A 21,650-nucleotide genomic window follows, 5' to 3' on the forward strand; every position below is an offset into this window, starting at 1 on the left:
GCATAAAAGACCAACCAAAATTCAGCATACCCCAACCACAAGTGTACCATGCAGCCACAACATATAAATCAAGACTCAGCGGAGAAAAACAGATGAACTAAACATTTTCATGAGTCGCCATTTCCCATCCAAATACACCTCCAACTGTTCAATCAGTAAAACACCTCGTGATTTTGCCTACTCTGACCCACTCAACCCTCACGCTCCCACCCCTGTAATAGCAGTGTCCGGAATCATCTTAGACATAGGGTCCGGGCCCTCGATGCAGAATCCACTGATTATGACTGCGCAAATGACATTCCACCCCACTCAGAGGATGCCGGAAGTGTCAAATGCATTGCTCCATCCTCCCCAATACGTAGATTATCATAGCCCAAGAGAAACAAGTTCAGATTACCAGTACCAGCGCGGCTCGTTGTAGGGGCGGCACAAGGGCGAGTTCCCCATTTCCGTCGTCAACTGGGACCACCACCCGCAGCATCCCTAACCTCAAGTCATTCCCAAACATCTTCCGTTCTGTCAAAAAACGGGCTTTAGCATTGTGCAGAACTTTCAACTTAGCTGGATACAATACCATATCTCTCAAGCCCATTGCTCTCAGGTACTGTTAGGTGGCCATGAAGGACTTGCGCTGTTCCCGAACCAGTTTTGTGTTATCCGGAAAGATAGCTAGGATACAGTTCTCGAACGGAGGGACTTCCTGTTCCCGAGCCGCTCTCAAAATGCAGTCTATCTCGATAATTGAGTGCCTTAGCAATGACAGCCCAGGGGGCGTCGGGGGAGGACCTGTGGGCCAGCTCAATTACAAAGATGTCAGTAAGGCCCCATGGCTTCAGAGATGATCTAATCCAGTCTTCCAAGAAACATTCAGAGGACAAGCCCTCCGCTTTCTCGAGAAAATTCCACACCGAATGATGCTGCGACAGGAGCGACCCGCAGTGTCCTCCGCTCTCCTGCCCAGCTCCACAACCTTGGCAGTCATTCCAGACATCTGACGCTTCAAGGTTGCTAGCTCCCCCTGCAGGGTTTCGATATTAGTTTCAGCATTGGTAACCTTGTTGGAGACTTTTCGTAGATCAGTGTGAGAAGATTTACATCTATCGACACTGCTTTTATTTGACGTTCCAGTGCCATGCGTGATCTCTGGATAGCTGCCTGAAGATCCACCCTCAAGGAATCTGAAGCAGTCTCTCGAATCCCCAGTGGTCAGTCGACAAAGTCCCCATGTCCTCTTCCATGAGCACGCAGTTCCACTTATCAACCCAGGGACCGTGAGGCGTCTCAGCAGAGTTTTAGAGGCATACACACTCACCGGTCCCAGGAAGGCATCACTTCCAGAGCAGCTCCAAGTATGCGCCAGCCCCCTTGCAGATATGCAGCCCCCAGTCTCTAAAGCCGCAAGCAAGGGGGGAGCGCCCCACAGAGCCAGCCCCTCCTGCTCCTCCTCCAAGCCAGTCACGGGTACTCAACTGCAGTCCCTCCCCAGCCCCTGGTTCCAGGTACCACAGCAGCCCCCCACGTTCAATCCGCAGCAGGTGCCCGGCATCGAGGGCAGCTCAATCTCCAGCCGCATCACAGGATTTTTGGTCTGCGCCACCACAACCGAGGGTGACCAGTTACCTCCGGATCAGTCTTCTTTAGCCGGTCCAAGTCCGGGCTGAGCCCGGATTGGGTTGGACCCCCCCTCCTTACCCCAGAGTAGACACTCTCCGCTGAGTACATTGGTAGACTACAGGCCCAGCTAGGTCGCAGTCAGGGAGTGTCCCGGATTCGCCATGTTTTTCCTGGAACTGGGGCCAGGATCAGCTCGGCTGGTATCTGCTGCAGCTATGTCATCAATAAATGCATCACTTGGCTGAGCAAGAGCTCAGGCGGTCATGTTCTGTCGGCCATGCTGTCAGACCACACCCCTGACAACGGAGAACTTAAAAGAAGATGGTATTACATTAAGATTTCCATGCAAGGATACTTTGCATAGATAGGACATTAAGTGCCTTGGTGAAAGTAAGTAGTGAAGCATATAGTCTGCTGTCCTCTGAGACGGCTCCATCATTTTGTCACTTGCACACGCATTGCCAAATGTTATGGGATGCCCATGTATACTCTGACATGCAACTGGAAGAGAGTTATTGCCCTAAGGGTTAAGTATCAGGCTTGTTTATTCTGATTAAATCGACGTATTGCCATATCACATCCTGCTCAGGCTACATGACTACAAAAGACACTAAAGGAAGTAAATGCACCTTAAAACTAGGGCAGGCGCATCTAGGAATATATACATAATATAGAACCTACACGACCCAAAGTTTGAGACAACAGTCTTTGAGAAGTGGACAACCAAAAACCTTCTTTACTACCATCTGCAGGTCTATCATACCGTTTCAACAATGGATAAGGGGCATTTAGCTTCACCTGTATTTTCTCTGATGTACCAACTGAAAAACAAACCTGGTGCTTCTAAGAACTCCAAAGCTTAAACATTCAGATGGCTCATCTGTCCATTTCCTCTTCTTTGGATCTGGCATCATTCTACTCAACCTCTATCACAAGCTCTATCCCCTCCTTCATTGTCATATGATTATCCTCTATGTCAATCAAATTATTTTACCACAAGTTCCCCCTCATTTCAGAAACCAAAATAAACCATTCACTAGGGTGAAGCTGAAATCTCTGTCCTCGATTAAGAGAGTGAGAAAACTACAGAAAACAGATCTCTAGACAACTGACCGTTGGAGTCTACCTATTCTAGAAGGATAATCATGCTAGTGTATCAGGTTCTTTTCCATGGAGCTTCCTCTTCTTTTCAGTTGTTCAAATACAAGGTGTGTGTATAACTGAATAACTACATATGTTCAGTTTCTAGAACTTGTCTTAACACTCAAATTATCAAGACTATAAAATAAATTGTGCCTAAGACCTACCGTTTACAACCCTCCACCCACCCAAATCCGCAGCTTTGACAGTTATGCCATTAAAACTACCAAAGGAATGGGATACAAACAATCAAATGTTAAAAAGCAAAATGCAAGACTCACTCTGTTCACTTGCTAATACAAATGATTCAGGTGTCCTTTCTGGCAGAGGTGGTGGTGACTCCCCACTTGCACCAAAATCTAAATCGAATGCACACGAGGTTTAGGCAGATGGAAATGAAATGGAGGACATTCTACAATTGTTATACGCAAGACATTCATTGATGGGTTACATTTGTTATTTACTGAAATGGAGTTATTAGGATGAGATAAACAAGTACGATAAACAAAGGAGATATGCTTTCAGGTAGTAGAACGAAGAATACAAAGCATTCAGTCATAGTTACTAGCAGACTACAATGATGTTTAGATAACAGGAATCAGTCACAGCAATACTGTGAAAAAAGTACTGTTGGCAATATTTCTTTCATTGAAAAGTCAGCTTGCCAAAAGCCTAGTAGAGGGAGATTTTTGGCCACATAAACAGTGTCAAGTAAGATCTAATAAATTCAAATAAACAGGTGATTGATTCACAACCAAAAGATTAAATAAAAGATTATCATCATTGTTCTCCTGTACGAACAGTCCTTGGCTCTTGTGCATCGCCATCATAATGGATCCTAACACCGTAAGACACTACTTTCTTGAGCACTGGTACCCTATAAGAAGAGATCTAGTTTATGGATTAGATAGGGTATAAGCTTATGTGACTCTAGAAGGACCCTATTTTATGACGGGCTGCTAGGGGTTGAAAAGAAAGAAAAAAGGGAGCTATCAACCTCTCTCGGTGTTATTGTGAATTAAGGTAAATGGCACCTTGCACCCCCTATCCAGTTTATTTTGGGGTGTTCAGTAATGATAAGTTTGAATCAAGCACTACAGAGAGCTTTTTTATGCCTCATGGACACTGGTAGCCTTTGTTTACAATTAATGTTTTTTTCGCTTGTTTGATTGCATAAGGTTTTCCTATCCTCCTCGAGACTGTCATCCCAGGAGGACCGGAGATCTAATTTCAAGTTACCTTATACTCAGGTCTTTGGGTAATGTTTATTGCTTGCTCTTTTTAACAGTATGTTTGTTGATGTTGCACACTGCATTTTTGCACTATTATCCTATGCTTAGCAAAGTTGATACAGGATGTTTTGTGACTTTAAACGGTCAATGATCTTTTTGCACAGCATCTCGTTATGCTCATATGATGCCCCTTGGTATGGGTTTTTTGGTGTGTTTAGTCAGGTTGATATATAATTGTCTGAATTGTGTAAGTTTGTCTTTTATTAACTAATAATAACTACAACTATAAGAAGTGAGAGGACAAATCTGCCCAATTGCATCTCAGACACTCCTGATAGTCCGTGAAGTTGTATTCGTCAACATTTACAGAGCCTGCTCCAACATGTAGGTCGTTCACAAGGAAGCATTGTTTTGCTATCAGTCTCGCAAAGACTGCTGTGTCAAGAGGGATGGGAAACTGGGTGTTCAACAGCTCAGTGAACACTGAAAAATTACTCCACTTCAGACAAAGTCTGCTTGTTCATTATCTTACGGGACATTTAGATGGTGGCTTAGCAGCAAGAAGAAATTTACTTCGGCTCAGTATTCTATGCAGTCAGCTTTGACTGCCAAGAAGCCTATTAAGTTTCTGGCTGTCCCCTGAAGCAGTCACATTGAATCTCCTTGACTATCAGTCAGAAAGGCTAGGAAAGGTGGGTATGCTATCTGTGTTAGTGCAAGAAAAAAAATTATGTGGCTGGAATTTGGGCTAACACCGATCGGAGAGGGTCAGGTGGGATTGGGGTTACAACTGGCTGTGCTCCACTTCATGGATGGCCTATTTTTCATGTGGTACATCCACGGTGATGAAGACGCATGACCCACAAAGAAAGAGAAGAAAAAGACTCTCAATGGAACACAAATCAAATTTAAATAAAGTTACTAGTGCAGTACAGAGGGTCAGTTCTGCTGAAACATGTTATGATGATGTGGAAAACTTTGACACATGTAATGAGGGATATATGAGCAGTATGACCAATCCAGGGTTGGACGGAAGACCCTCAACTCATTCAGTGTCTGATTTGAAGTCCGTGGTAGTGACTCATGTTCTTCTCCAAGTAAAAAGTGCTACAGGCCAGAACTCATTTTGATCTGTATAGGGACTTGATACTCTGGGGAATATCATGTCCCATCATAATATATATCATAGAACATGTGTATTTTTTACTGGAAAAAAAACAAAGGTTAAGGTGATAGAGTTGGGTGTTGAAGCAGGTTAAAAACAAACGTTTATAAACAAAAAGAAAACATCCCTCATGCTATTCTAAGTGGAATAATTGATGACATTGCCCAAGTAACTGCTACGCAAATTACTCTAAATCCCTAGATCATTTTGGAAAACAAAGTACGTTGTAAAGGGTCTACAAAAATACAGCATAGACTGGCTATATGTATATGTGTGTATGTCCGAAATAGAAATAGTTTAGAATTAATACTATTTTGATTCACTAGGGTAAAAGTTCTATTAGTGCAAAGTTTAACTGCCAGTAAACATTTAAGTGCAAACAGTACTTCATTTAAACAAGACACAGATTTAGCTCAACAAAGAGTTGCAGGCGTTTGTTAAAAATAGGTTGCAGCTTAAATAAAAATTCCAAAATATGTGGGAAAAACTAAACCCTATCCTTGCATTACATTATACACATGGAGTCCTGTTCACATGCAGAAGATAAAGAGTTGTCATGTAGTGCTATCAACAATTTCTTTACAAAGTGGAGAGTCATAAGATGCAGATATTTATTTCAAGCAGTTCACTGAAAATTCATTATGCATTGTTGAAGAATATATAATGTATGGGTGACTCACAAATGCTTCAAGTCACAGTATGACTTATTAACATTGCCCATTCTGTTCACTTCAGTAATATGCGCACGTTATGATTTTTAACCAACTAGAGGGATGTGAATAGGACCTGGTTGTGCATGCCCCAACAGTAGCTAATGCATAAATGTGAAGCAGTTGACTTAAGAATTGTGTCTCAGATGAGGTACTCAACAGGTACATCCTATTTGAGTAAATAATTACTCTTTTGAGCTGTGGTAAAGGTAAAATAAATTGCTAATCATAATGTCTACAGAGAATTTACAGGGGCAATTCACAAAGTTAACTTACACTTGTGAGTAATTTACACATTTAGGTTTACTCATAACCCTGCCATGGGTGATCCCAAGCCCAACTGCGAAAGGAGGGTTATGCGTGGGGCTAGCTACCCCACCATGCAAGAAGAATGCAAGCTACAGAAACATCAACCAAAAGACTAAAATACATCCTTGCCTTGTGGAGAGAGTAATCTTCACAGAGAGCTAGGACACCTTGTTGTGAAAGCCAAAGATCCCTGAAAGCAACAAAACAGATTCCACCTGCTTTTGACCATCATCATCAGGACATGGAATGTGAGGAACATGTATAAGACAGGCAAGACAGCCCAAGTGGCAGCGGGGATGAACAAATACAACCTTGACATGCTTGGCATCAGCGATACCAGATGACATAGTCTGGACAGAAAAGACTGGCTCCAGGAGGAATGCTGATGTATTCTGGACACAAGGAAGAGAACGCCCCAAATAATCGGGAAGTATCACTAATGCTAACACCAGCAGCCAACAGAGCTCTGATTGGATGTGAAGCTCACAGTCCCAGAATCATCACAGCAACCTTCTGCACAAAGAAAAAGAGGATCAACATGAACACCATCCAGTGCAATGCATCTGAAAATGACAGGGGAAAAAGAACAGTTTTACCAGAGACTCCAGTCCATCCTGGAAAAATTTCTTGAGAGAGACATCACCATACTCAATGTCGAGAGTAGAAGTGACAACGCGGGACAAAGAAGTCATTGGCAACAATGGCTTTGGCAACATGAACGAGAATGGTGAAAGGCTTGCAGATCCGTGCCCTGAACAGTCTGGTGGTAGTGTATTCACACACAAAAGAATACACAAGGCAACGTGGGTGTCACCACAACATTTAACAGAGAATCAGATCAACCATGTCTACATTGCCAAGAAGTTCCGGAGGTCCCTGCAAGATGCGAGAGTGATGAGAGGAGCGGACTTGGCATTGGTCCATCTCCTTGTCATGGCCAGACTAAAGCTGAAAAAAGCATGGATGGAACCGATAAACCAACACCAGCAATAAACACCACCCTCCTCAAAGATGCACAGAAACAGAATGAATACTCAGCCACCCTGAGAAACAAGTTTTGAGTCCTGCAAGAACTAGAGGATGACAGACGGCTCAAAAAGCCTGTGAGAGAAGATCAAAGAAAGGGACATCAACCTGCCAAGAGGTACCTGTCCCAAGGAACACTAGCATGAAGAATGGATTTCCACCGAGACTCTGCAAAATCCAAGCGAGAAAGGAAGAGAAAGCTGCAGTCAACACCAGCTGAACAAGAGAAGAAAAAGCAAAAGCTCAAGGTGAATACACCAAAACAAATAAGCAAAGAGAATCACAAGAGCAGACAAGCAAAGATTCATCGATGGTATTGCTTGCCGCAGAAACCCAGAAAGGAGCAAGCCATTGAAAGTTGAAAGAACTCTACAACATAACAAGGAAACGCTCAGGCAGATTTAGCAAATCAGAAAGACCTGTTTGAGACAAAGCTTGGAAGACAATCGGGGTAACGAAGGCCAACAACGAAGATGGGTGGAGCACTATGAAGAACTGCCGAGCCAGACTGCACCGCAATATCCACCAGACATATAACCAGCTGACAAGGACTTGCCCATAGACTGCAGCAGACCAACCAAGGAAGAAATATGGCAAGCCATTAAACATCTGAGATGTGGGAAGGCAGCAGGATCTGACAACATTCTGACAGAAGCATTGAAGGCAGACATTGAAACATACGTAGACATGCTTTATCCCATTGTTTGGAAGGATCTGGAAAGAGGAAAAGGTGCCATCAGACTGGAAGGAGGGATATCTGATCAAGATCCCGATGTAACTTGAACTAAGTGTGCAAACGACAGAGGAACAACAAAATGGATTCTTACGTGGAAGAGTAGTCCAGAATTCTCCTTTATACTACTATTCCTTCCCCTCTTTTTTTTTTTTGTTGGGCGTCGACTGTCCCACCATTTAGTGCTTGATTCAGTCTCTTGACATCATGCGCCCTCCTTGGAAGTTTCCACACATGGTGCAATCTTTTTGTTTTTTACAATTTTATGATAATTGCTCCTTCGTCTTCTGGGGAGGTGGGTTGCATATGAAACCAGAAAATTATTCAAGCTGCAAAACTACTACAGGCACAAAACCATTTCGTTTTGCAGCAGGAATATTTTGTATTGTATTTTACATTGATTTTGTAGCATTTAAAAAAAAAAATCTTTGAGGTTGTTGGGTTGAAGTAGAGTTTGAGCTTGTAAATAAATGTTTCAAAACTATTTGTCCCACATGAGTTTCCTTGTTCATTTGCAGGTCGATGCAATAGTGCTTTGTGAAAGAGTGCACTGATGACCAAGTGCAAATATCCTGTAATATAGCATATTTGCATGAAAGGCTATTGTTGCTCCTTCTTTACGAGTAGAGAGTGTGCCCTTCGTTTGTAGTTTTATTCCTGCTGACGCATGACACATTCGGATTGTGTGTGTGTGATCCATTTTGAAATGGTATATTTTGTAACTAGATTCCCTTAGTTTTGGTCTGCGAATGACAGTTGTTTTCACCTCCTGATGGGTCTTGTTTTCTCCACATAGCACATTATGCCGATGGACTGTCGGGCCACTATAGTCCATGCCCTTATAACATCTCAGCTGGACTATGCTAACAGTTTGTATTTAGGTCTTCCTGCCTATCTCACCCACAGGCTGCAGACAGTCCAGAATGCTTCAGCAAGGTTTATCAGAAAAGTGCCTCTCCGACATCACATTTCCCCTCACTTGTGCAGCCTTCACTAGCTCCCAGTGAAAAGGTGAACTGAATTCAAGGCACAGTCTCTGGTCCTTAGAGCCACAAGAGATAGAGGTGCAGGTTATCTGAAGCAGAGACTTCAGAATTACCATCAGAACAGAACCCTGCGTTCTAACTCTCAGAGGCTTCTCCACATCCCTCACTTTTCTAAATCCAGGATTGACGGACCTGCCTTCGCAGTAAGAAGAGCCGTTCTCTGGAATTCTATGCCTGACCACCTGCGTAAAGCAGAGTCAGAATTCACTTTTAGGAATGCATTGAAAACATGGCTGTTCGATTTGCCCTAGCCCCCATCCCCCCCCCCCCCCCCACCCCCGGTAGCCGAGTGCTCTACAAATGTTTTGGTATGGTATTATCGCTCCTCTGGTATCCAACATGTGTAGCGCTGTTCCTGCTTGAGTGTTTGGTTCCCCAAAGAAACTTGGTATTTGAATTGATTGGTTTATATGAAAAACTTATATACACTTTGGTAGGAAGTGGGGGCCTGTCCTCAGGACTATCCTGTCTTTGTGTATTTGCATGTTCGGCTCTTGGATTGAGCGTTTGTAATTCACTTATTCTGCGAAGAGATGCCACTGAGATAAGCAAATCTGTTTTCAATGTGACCATCTTTAAGGAGGCCTTGTGAAGTGGTTCAAAGGGTTACCTCATTATTTGTGTTAAAGTTAAGTTTAAGTTCCATGTTGGAGCTGGCAACCTTCTTGGAGGTGCTATTCTTTTTGCTCCCTCTAGTAATCTTTTGATTACTGGGGTTGTGAAGAAACTCCTTCCTATAGGCCCTCTTGTTTTGGCCATTATTGCTGCCATATGTACCTTAAATGAAGCATAATTTAGTTTGCTGTCTAGTAGGAATGTAAGATATTTAAGGATTGTTGTGTCCTTTGTATTGTCTTGTAATAAGCCACATATTTGGCACAACCTTGAGTATCTTTCCCACTTGGCTGTATAGCATTTTCTTGCAGTTGGTCTTCTTGCTTCCCTAAGACCCGCCATTGTGTTCTTTGGTAGACCTAGATGTTCAAACTCTATGTCCTCAGGAACCAAGCTGCTAGACTCAGTGTTTTTGGCTCTCGATGGAGGACTCTCCCCCTTGCATGGAGAGTAGATCTAGCAAACCCGGTAGCCTCTGCATGTTGTCTTGGGCTATTTCTATCAGGTCCAAGAACCAAGTTTGTCTTTCCCACTGTGGGGAAATGAGTATTAGTGTCATTGGTAATTGTTTCAATTGGTTGCTTACCATGTGTGACAGTGGGATCGGGGGAAAAGCATAAGCAAATCTCCACAATCAGTTTATCGACAGATATCCCTAGGTAGTGGGGGTATGGGTGCCTGGACACACAGTATTGGCATTTTGCGCTCCCTGGTGTTGCAAACAGATCTATTTCTGGTGTTCACCATTGCCTAAATATCTGTTGGAGTACTGTTTGATTGAGTTCCCACTCGTGTGAGAGGGATGCTGGTCTGCTCAGAAGGTCTGCTTCTACATTTAACCTTCCCTCGAAGATGTATTATTGTTATGTTTATGTGTCTCTGGGTGGCCCACCTCCAGATTTCCTGCGCTAGCTAAGACAGTACAAACAAATTTGTTTCACCCTGTTTGTTGAGATAGAATATTATTGTTGTATTGTCTGTTTCATTAAGTAATTACTGCCCTCCCCATCTGTATCTGAAAGGCTTTTAAACTAGGAACACGTTTTTTAGTTCCAGTACATTGATGTTATAGTTAGGAAATAACATTAAAAACTGCATTAATTCACCAAAAAAAAAAAAAATGTTACAGAGACGTTAAAGTTAAGGAATAGAAAACCTTAGAAATTCACTGAATAAAAACAAAGGTTACAGGGACATTATAGTTGGGCTCAGATTTCACTCGTACAAAACCATAGAAATTCAGCAGTTATAGTTGCCCGAGCTAACTATAACTTACACCACTGCAATGCACTGCTTATGACCTCACATATTACATCATTCATAACATGGTCAGTCACATCGCTGATGACATCTCAAATGACATCACTGATGACATCCACAGAACAACTGACACACCCATTCACAGACCCATACAGGTACTCACACACCCACTCAGTAATACAGCCACTCACACAACCAGTCATTCACCATACAACCAGACACTCACCCACACAACCTCTCAAGACAGCCAAACAGCCAATCACCCAATCAAGCACTCACTTACATACCCATTCACACATCCATACAAGCACTCACACATCTGCTCACCCATACACCCACTCTCTCACCCATACAGCCACCGGCACACTCAGTCACTCACCAGTACAGCTATCCACACAGCTACTAAGTCACCTCATATACACCCATAGAGCCACTCACACACCCATACACTCACTCAGACACACAGTTACACAGCCACTCACATAATCTGTTACAAAATGTACTCATTTAGTAGTACAGAAAGTATACTAATTTAACTTTTGTGATACCTTAGTGTATATGTTTAACACTCAAACCTTTAGAAAACATTCACAATCACTAGATGAGGCCATCAGCGATGTCATATGTCATCAGTAATGTCACTGACCATGTCATAAGTGATATAATATGTGAGGTCATAAGCAGTGCATTGCAGGGGCGTAAGTTGTTAGCTCAGATAACTTTAACTGCTGAATTTCTACGGTTTTGTGCACGTGAAATCTTAGCCGAACTATAACATACCTGAAACCTGTTTTTTCTGTCAATATCTACAGTGTAATGGTATTTGCTAACTATAACATCATTGTAACCTTTAGTGTGTGTGTATATGTATGTATGTATGTATATATATATATTTTATTTTTTATTTTACAACAAAGGACGACGCACTCTGGAACTTGGCTTTTTAGATTTTATTGCACAGAGCCCAGTCGGTCACACCGACGAGTTTCGGCCTGGCGGCCTCTCTCACGGTAGGTGGCACTACTTTTTGCATCTGCTTTATTGCATTTCCTGTCATTACGCCATCCCCATGACTTCTGGGACATGTAGTTTCAATATTGTTAAATACAGATCACCTTGTGACAGATACCATCTTATATATGTAAAACAACATAACGCAGTGATATTTACATTCCACAGTTACTGGTTGAATTTTGCTGACATTGAACCCCAATTGCACATCACTATGAATACATTTCAAAAAATCAATTTAAAAAGTTAAAATGACTTTCAAGAATTTATCATTGATTCATTAATTGTTTGTGGGCAGTTCCGAGTACAATGCGCCCATTGTGTGTGTATGTGCATAGCAGTGTATATATGTGTTTAGTACATGAATGTAGCCATCCTCAGTGCATTGGGATTTGTAACTGTAATGAATTCAGCATCATTAACAATTGAAGAAATACCACATCTTAAAAATCTATATGACCTAGCCAATGATTTGGAAGATGATGAAACTACAGAGATAGAAATACTCCAAATCCTCCAAATCAATACAAAACAACATGAGAGCAGTGGCCTGAAAAATAAATCAAAATATTAACCCCAACTTTCTCCACGAAACAAAATTGATTCCTTCTCAGAAGCTGTAATGAATGAATTTGACAAGATGGAAAAACTGAGAAATATCAAATCAAGAGAGAACATATCAGTATGTGAAAATCAAGCAATTCAAGCTTTGGCAAATAACACAAACATAATAATAAAGCCCGCAGATGAGGGCGGAAACATTGTGATTCAAAATACAAGTGACTATAAAAAAAGAGGCATATCGACAACTACATGATCCAGCCAAATACAGAAAGTTAACTACCAATCCAATACATAAAATGATTGAGGAAGTCAGAAAAAACCTAGACGAATGGCATTAACATAAGTTATTGGATGTTGAGGAACGTACATTCCTCTTCAAGGCGAATCCAACAAATCCCACAATATATTTTCTGACGAAAGTGCATAAAACTTTGATCAACCCTACAGGCAGACCAATCGTGTCTTCATGCGACTCCGTATGTGTAGATCACTATCTTGCACCTATGGTCAGTAATCTAAACTCATATATCCAAGATACAGGAGATTTTCTTCGGGTTCTCCAATATAGCATGGAACCCATCATACCTATTGATCACGATTGATGTGGTCTCCTTTACACATCTATTGAACACTCAGTGAGACTAAATGCCTGTGCATACTTCTTGAAACAGAGAAACATTAAGGAACTAGAACACACTGCAATGTTGCTAACAATGATCCAGATGTGTCTAAATAATAATATTTTCTTTTTCGACCACGAGATATACCATCAACTATGTGGCTGTGCCATGGGCATGTCCTTCTTCCCCAACTACGGTACTCCGACTATGGGTTGGTGGGAGAAGGAAATAGCCTGTGGTCCCAATAACAGCACAGCCCTGGACAAGATAATACTCTGGACACGATACATAGACGACTTGTTCCTAATCGGGAATGGGAACAAGGAGGAGTTCATGAAATATTTCGAATCACTCAATCAAAACGAAATTGGACTCTTTCACATGCCCTGCCAGCCGCCACAAAATAGACGTTTGACATCTCAGTCTACATAGACCAAGGGCAAATACAAAACACTATAAAGGAAGAAAACCGCAACTAACAGCATTCTCCACGCTGAAAGCCTCCATCCGCAGTCACTAATAAGGAGCATCCCCTTTGTTGAATTTATGAGGATGAGAAGAAACTGCTCGAAAGATGAAGATGCGGCAAAAGAAATAAGGAATAGTGCCAATAGACTAAGGCAAGGAGGCTACCGAGAATGCGACAAATACAAGCATGAAGAAAATCCAGAAGAGGACACGGACAAATTCTGATAAAAAAAAACGACAACCAAGAGACAAGAACAGCGAGTCAAAACAATCAGCTCCTAGATTGATACTATCAGTCAGCAAAGAGGCTTATAAAATATGTCAAAGTGTGCAAAAATATTGGCCCTTGATGCAACAAGACCAAGACTTGGTTAAAATCATTGGCACCAGACCACAAATAACCTTCAGGAAGGCACCATCAATTAAAGATATAATAGTTCAAAGCCATTTTCAATCAAAGGGGAAAACACAGAATTGGCAAGAACAGCAGAAAGGTTTTAAAAAGTGTAAAACCTGTAAAGCCTGCAATATTGGTGCAAATAAGAAAAACATAAGAGCTCCAGATGGAAGACTGATTTAAATCAATCAAAAAATGACATGCTCAACGAAATATGTGATCTATGCCGTACAATGTAATTGTGGCATGCTGTATATAAGCAGCACTATCTGCATGTTGAAGAAGCGGATCCTGGAACATATCAGAGCAGTGAAAAATAAAGACCTAACATATGCAACTGCCAAACATCTACTAACCTGCCAAGGTGGGGACTGGCGCAACATGAGCTTCTTTGCCATAGATACAATTGGGTACAACGAAAGGATGGGAGACCGAAAAAAGAAATTGAGACAGCTGGAGTCTAAGTACATTATTAGACTGCGGACCAAAAATCCGAGAGGCATGAACTTTGATGAGGAACTTTATGTTCACTTATAATAGAATAATGTAGAATAATATGAACTCTTTCTAGGGTACTGACAATCTCGGAATTATGGTTAAATCTTGAAAATATGAATTGTAAAATGATACCTTGCGCAAACATAACTGCATCAAAATGGGGAACAGTGTTGATTAGTTCATGGGTACTAAACCCTTTACTGCTGAATTCATTACAGTTAGAAATCCCAATGCACTGAGGATGGCTACATTCGTGTACTAAACACATATATACACTGCTATGCACATACACACACAATGGGCGCATTATACTCAGAACTGCCCACAGTGCGTGTGTGTTCCATTTTCAGTAGACTTATTTGTACTTGTTTAACAAATTAGCGCTTGAGAAGTTTTGTATTCAACTCAGTACCAAATACGGAAATTGTGCTTGGCCTTGTTTCACTTGCCCTCTACAACTTCCTATGAACAGCAAAGTGAAAAGAAACTACTTTGAAGAGGCATATGATGTGAACTTGCCAATTTCTGAAACCTGAACCAACTGGACATACGGACAGAGAAATAGAGCGCAGGTTCTTGATCAGCTGGCACCAAGTGGGTTTTAGGAACTAGAGGCGCAGAGTTGAATGAGACCTAATTAACCCATCCTTTTTTAAATGCTAAGAACAGATCTGTTCCAGGGCAATTTGAGTCTATAAATGATTTGCCAGATTGCTTGAAACTCCAGACAGATCAGACCAGGTAAAAATTGATAAATCGCCACAGGAATAGAAGGTCAATTGCCCTAGTGTTTCAAGGAGCTACTTGCACTGAGTGAGTGCTCAGGTTTTCTCCGCTGAATGGCTGAAAGAAGAAACAAGATCTCTTGTTGCTTGTTGCATTAACTCTATGATTTGTGTACTCCAACCTTGGCTATAAGGTCTGTTAGGCATGGAATCCTTGATGTGGGTTTCCCCGTGTAATTTATGCCTTTGCCTCCTGTATTTTCACTGTGTTTGACTTCGTTTTTGCTGGTCCAGATGCTTTGGGCACTTTACCACTGCTGTTCAAGGCCAAAGTGCAAGTGCTTCCTCTGTAAAATGTTGTCATGGATTAGTAGTTCCATAATTGGCTTATTTGATATACTACTAAGACCCTAGTACAGTACACTGTGTGCACCCAAGGCCTGTAAATCACAAGCAGCCTTGCAAAAGGTTCTCAGATCTGCCATTGCACAGTGTCTGTGTGCAGTTTAGTACTGCTATGTCGACCTGGCAAGTTCACCCACTTGCCAGGCCCTAACTTTCCCTTTTCTTACATGTGAGTCAACCCCAAGGTAGGCCCAAGATTCCCCTGTGGAGAGGGTGCAGTGTATGTGAAAAGTAGGACATGTTCTGATATGTGTGTGGCATGTCCCGATAGTGAAATACTGCCAATTACGTTTTTCACTACTGAAAGGCTATCTGTCCCATAGGATAGAATGGGGAGTTTACTTATAACATCTTATAAGTGTACCTGCCCATGGGAACACAATAGGAAAGTGGAGTTTAATATGCCAGAACTCAGAATATAAAGATGCATCTTTTAGTAAGGATGATTTTTATATGCAGGGTTTGAAAATAGCACTTTTACAACGTGTTTATTTCTTGCTTAGCCATCCAGTCTGCCTCGGCTATGTTTGTGTATTGACTGTCTGGCTGTGGAGTGACAGGGACTGGGGATGTGCATTCTGTTCAGACACCCTCTTGGGGGACGGGAGGTAGGTGTGTCCTGCCTTTCAAGGGTGAGTCAGGGCTGGGCTGAATAGACCTGGGCTGCATTTAGAGTAGGGGGAAGAGATTTCCTTTTTACCTGAACAGGCCTGGTCTGCCTTCCACAATGCTGTCTCGACCTCCTGCTGGGCAGCAGCACCAGAGAGAACAGACTTAGTTTTGGCTGAGCAAAGATCTTCTCGGACACCAGACTACAAAGAGAAATGGACTTTTAAAAAGTGTGGCCCAGACCCCAGACTTTTAGATTACTCTGGAATTCAAGAGGAACATATGCCAAGGAGAAGAGCTGGGAAAACTGCAAGAGAAGTACTGCCCCTTGGATCTGTGCTGTCTGGGGTTGGACTGCAGTGGCGGTTTCTGCCAAGGAGAGGGTAAAGACTGTGCTGTGTCTCCTACTTGAGGAAGATCTCAAAGGGCTTGGAGTAGAGCTTGCCTCCTGTTTTGAAGTCTCAGGGATACAAAGACTTCACCACCAGCTCCCCTGAACTTACTTGCTCGGAGTTGTTACCTGCCAAAAGATACCTGTTTCTGTATTGTGCCGCTGGGTATTGTTCCTGCTGTTGGGAGGAGGAAAAGAAACGCAACTTTAAGAAGCGTGACGCATCCACACCAGTTTCCGACGCATCGTCCAAGAAACTGACACAGCACCTGCCCACGGCTCAAGAAACCACTGCATGCTGAATCCCGTGCACCAATCTCTTAAGTCCGAGATCACTGCACTGATTACGATAGAGGCCCTGCAGTGCAGCTGCAAGAACCAACACATCGTGGGGCCGCGACTGGAGAGACCAACGCAGGGTTGTCGCCCCCGCATCGAGAAACTGTGCATCCCCGATCATCACGCATCGCACCTGGGTGCCACATCTGCAAGAATGCCGGGGCTGCAGTAAGAAACCGACGTATCACCTCCCCTGGAGTAAGAAAGCGACGCATCACCTCTCCTGTGCAGCAGTAAGGCATCGACGCATCACCTCCCCTGGAGTAAGGAACCAACGCATCACCTTCTCTGGGCGTAAGGAACCGACGCATCACCTTCCCTGCGGAAGTTTTTGTTTGTGACCGTGATGCATCCAAGGTACTTTGGGTGGAAAGTGTCACAACTATAATTTGCTATGGAGAGAACGGTTTCTACCTTTTAAAAGTAATATTTTAATTACTGTATTGCGGATTTTTGTCATTTTGGCCTAGTTTGGTTTAGATAAATATTACTTATTTTTCTAAACTGGTGTCATTTGTAGTGTTTTCATTGTATAACTGTGTGTATACAAATGCTTTACACTGCCTCTGAGATAAGCCTTTATGCTCAAGCCAAGCTACCAAGGAAGTGAGAAGGGGTCATTTTAGAAGTGTATCTCCCTTACCCTGACTAGGAAGAAGGGTCCCCACTTGGACAAAGGTGCAAACCATTGCCAACTAGAGACCACTATTTCTAACAAGGTCCAGTTCAGGTTTTCTTTTTTATCGCACACTATATGAAATCACTTCCCTGTGCATGTCACAAAATAATCGTCCCGACCTGACCCACACACCCGACCCGACCCACACACCCGACCCGACCCCACACACCCGACCCGACCCCACACACACACACACCCGACCACACACACACCCGACCACACACACACCCGACCACACACACCCACACACACACCCACACACACACACCTCTTGTAGAAGGAAAGTACAGGCCTTACTTGAGTGATTAAACTGCCACCTAATCCAGAAAACTGGCACCATGAACTAGCCACATTAGATACCATCAACAAATTAAGAAGGCATGGACATAATTAATGCAGGAAAATTCTTTCCAAACTTCCGCCCCACTAGTAAGCTCAAACTTTGAATGGGGCACAAAGTGAATTCCATTACCTTCTATAATCTTAGTGCATGAATCTGGTAAAACAAATAAAATCGAGTAGAAGACAAATTAAATAAGGGAGCTAGTCTGGTTTGAAAGACTTACTTTTCAACTACCTTACAGAAGCTATTATCAATAACATTCAGAAAATATTTTAAGTTCAGTTAAAAATAGACAAATCATCCAAATATGGATCAAGCAGCATTGCTATATAACTTTAGAATATTTCTAGCTTGGTTTCCTTAAACAAGCATAAAGTGTGGAAAAAAGCTTATTGCAAATGTCAGAAGAAACTAAAGAAATCATATAAAGCTATCCAAATGAATTAGGCTGGACAAATATGGATTCATGAAAAAACAGTACTAGGAAAATTGCAGGTGAACATACGAAAGCTTACGTTACTTTGGGTGCACTCTAAAACATCTCATCCCCCAATTTGAGTCAAATTCTAAATGTTTCAACACACAGAAAAAATGACCAGAAATCAATTACCTTTTTCAGTAGGTGATTTGTTGCCTGGCAAATCTTGTCCAGCAATAGACAATGGTAATACTTTTCTGGCAAAAGGGAATTCAGTTGAAGTTGTAGCAGAAACATGGACACTTGCAGTTGATACATTTGTCAAACCTTTGGTCATAGCCCCATCAGAGTGTCTCTCATCAGTGTCAGAGTCATCAGAGTGCAGAGGGTTAGTAAACGACAATGGCGCCGCAGTTGTCAGTGCAGTGTCCAGATCAACGAGATCAAAGGGAGAAAGCACAGCTGAGGAGGTTGTCTCTAGTGCTACAGAACTAGCTTGAATATCTGAACACCATTCATCCATAGACATATCAGCAGTTGAAGTCATATCATGAGATGGTGGCTCGTTTTCAGGACTTGGTACTGACCACACAGCTTGTCCTGTCTCCTTAAGGGGGAGGTGGCCTGGTCTTGGTGGAGCCTCAGAACTCTGGCTGAACACATCTGAACTTAAGACTTTGTCAATCTGCGGCTCAATGCAAGAGTTTTTAGAAACCTGCTCAGATGAATCCACAGAACCCTGGTCCGGGGTTTTATACGATTTGTCTACTAGGCAAGAAGAAAGTGATTTAGCTTTTACTGCATTTCCTCTATTCAAGAGTGTATTGCCATCAAAGCTCTTGGGCCCTTCTTGTAGGGGCACCTTTTTTATCTCAATACTCAATTTGCGCTCCAGCTTCTTATCTGTACGCTCAACTGAAGGTTCCACTTTCCCTGAATTTTCCTCAGTTTTGCTGTAGTGTTCATTGAGGTTCTTTGTGTGATCTGATGAAAGCATGTGCAAAACTGGCTTTGGGTGATATCGATCATTGTCCTGCCAAACATTAGTAACTGTTGGATAAGCAGACGGAGGTGAGGGTGTCAAGATGGGCGGCACAGGATGGGGTTCTGGAGGTTGCAAGATTTCTTCTTTGACATCTTCATCCACAAGGCAACTGCAAGAATTGCACATACATGTAACCACCAGTGTCTGCTATTTTCAGCATGTAACAAATCTGTACCAACATAAATGGCCAAAACACATACTAACATGATGCTAACATTATGGTCACTGCTGTCAAAAATAGGAAAAATATTTCTTTACATTGTATAGTGTTTATAAGAAATGTTCAATTTTGGAAACACAGGACATCCAATGCAAAAACATGTTCTTCATTCGTTTCTATTGTTTTACACACTACTGACATGCCAGGGCACCGGCCCTAAACTTCTAAATTCTTCATCTTAAGTGGATTTGTGCTTAAAAATATTATGTGTCATTATTAAAATAGTCCTCTCAGAACACACACATTAAGAATATGAATGTGCTTGTATTTCAAGCCAGTAAAAATTGGAGGAGAACAAATAGAATACAAACAAGCTTTGGCAAAGTCAATAGGTCTCATCTATGTAACAGCTATCGGCTGCTGTTCAGCAGGGCAAAAAGTTAGTGGCAATGAGCAGAGTGGCGACGAGTGTCGTAGAGTGGAATGGCGGAGAGTGGTGTGGAATGGCAAAGAGTGTCGCAGAGTGCAGTGGCATAGAGTGAAATGGCGAACAGTAGCATAGAGTGGAATTGCAAAGTCACGTAGAGTGGAATGGAGAAGAATAGAGTGTTGTAGAGTAGCAGCAAGTGTATTGGAGTGACATATAGTGGACTGATGTAAAGTGCATTGGCGTAGAGTGTTGCAGAGTATAGTGGGGTAGAGTGCAGTGGCACGGAGTGCAGCAGCGTACAATACAGAGGTGCAGTGGTGCAAAGTGGCGTAGAGTGGCAAAGAGTGCAACGGTGCAGAGTAGAGTGGTGCAAACTAGGGTATAGTGCAGTGGCACAGAGTGGAGTAATGCAGAGTAGTGTGGCGCATAGACCAGTGGTGTAAAGTACAGTGATGCAGAGTAGAGTTCAGGGGCGTTGAGTACAGTGGCAGTGCAGTATGCTGTGGCTAATAGTAGAGTGCTGTACAGTGCAGTTGCGTGGAGTAGAGTGGGGTAGAAGTGTAGTAGCATAGAGTAGACTGTTTCAGGGTAGAGTGAAATGGACTGGAGTGGTGCAGGGTTAAGTGAAGTGGTGTGGAGTAGAGTGCAGTTGAGAAGCGTGGCATAGAATGCAATGGCACAGAGTAGAGTGGAATAGTGTGTCATGGCACAGAGTAGAGTGGCGTACAGTGGAATGGTGTGCAGTTGAGTGTTACAGAATAAAGTGCAGTGACTTAAGAGTATATTGGCATAGAGTGCAGTGCTGTCGAGTTGTGCAGAGTAGATTGGTGTGGCGTAGACAGTAGTAGTGAAGAGTACATTGGCACAGAGTAGAGCAGCATAGCGTGAAGTGGCATGCAGTGGTGCAGATTGCAGTGGCATGGAGAGGGGAAAGTGGAGTGGTGCAGAGTAGAATGCTGTGGTGCAGAGTAGTGAGCAGTGGCACACTAGTGTGCAGTAGCGTGGCGTAAAGTGGAGTGGTGCAGAGTGGAGTATGCATGGTATGGTAGCACACTGCCATGACAGGCAACATAGTTCAATTGAAATGACCATCACATTTACACAGACATTAAGTTTTACTAATTAAAGTATGCAGTGCACACACGAAAATGTGAGTAAATTGCATCACCTCAGTGTAAAGGTTTGTTTTGATCATAATAAACTATTTGTTTCCAACACTTCAAAAATAGCAAAAACATTGTTTCAATTGTGCTCCTAATTATGTTATATTCTGAAATACTTACACAGTTCATTTAAATGTTGTGTGCTAGAAAAAACCTTTTCCCAACCCCAAGCATCCAGCAAGATTGTCACAAATCCTCTCACTTGAAATGAGAGAAAGAAAGATAAACAAACACCGTTGGAAGAAAGCGCCTGACATTTGACTTCAGTCTTTGAATGCACTCCAAATGTGACGAGATAAGTACAACATTTAAAGGCCTGTTTAAATGAAGTGAGTTTGTGGGAGAATGCACTAAACACAGTTTTAGCAATGGAAGAGACTAACTGAACCTGGAGAGCCTAAAGCAAATAAAGCCAGAAAGTGTGAGTTACAAACTACAAAGCCAATGGTAATCAACAAGCAGAATTCATTCCTAGCTCAACTTTCTGTAAGTTGGCAGAATGTCTTGAGGTAGACTGCGGCCTAATAAGCTGTAA

At 42.4% G+C, this 21,650-nt stretch overlaps 1 protein-coding gene across 6 annotated transcripts in view; it reads right to left on the bottom strand.

Moving 5' to 3' along the window:
- The window catches only part of PTPN12 (protein tyrosine phosphatase non-receptor type 12), a 425,418-nt gene that overhangs the window by 40,394 nt on the left and 363,374 nt on the right, over positions 1 to 21,650 (bottom strand). For 4 of the 6 annotated variants that reach the window (XM_085654006.1, XM_085654009.1, XM_085654007.1 and 1 more), the window contains 2 exons: positions 18,510 to 19,471; positions 3,036 to 3,113 (listed from right to left, as the gene is read on the bottom strand). In XM_085654006.1, coding sequence (XP_085510132.1) covers positions 3,036 to 3,113; positions 18,510 to 19,471 — 1,040 coding nt within the window. The remainder of the gene's footprint in view (positions 1 to 3,035; positions 3,114 to 18,509; positions 19,472 to 21,650) is intronic. The other 2 variants (XM_085654008.1, XM_085654012.1) reach the window with 1 other exon arrangement.

The sequence above is a fragment of the Triturus cristatus genome, chromosome 4_1 (assembly GCF_964204655.1).
Source record: "Triturus cristatus chromosome 4_1, aTriCri1.1, whole genome shotgun sequence".
Taxonomy (NCBI): domain Eukaryota; kingdom Metazoa; phylum Chordata; class Amphibia; order Caudata; family Salamandridae; genus Triturus; species Triturus cristatus.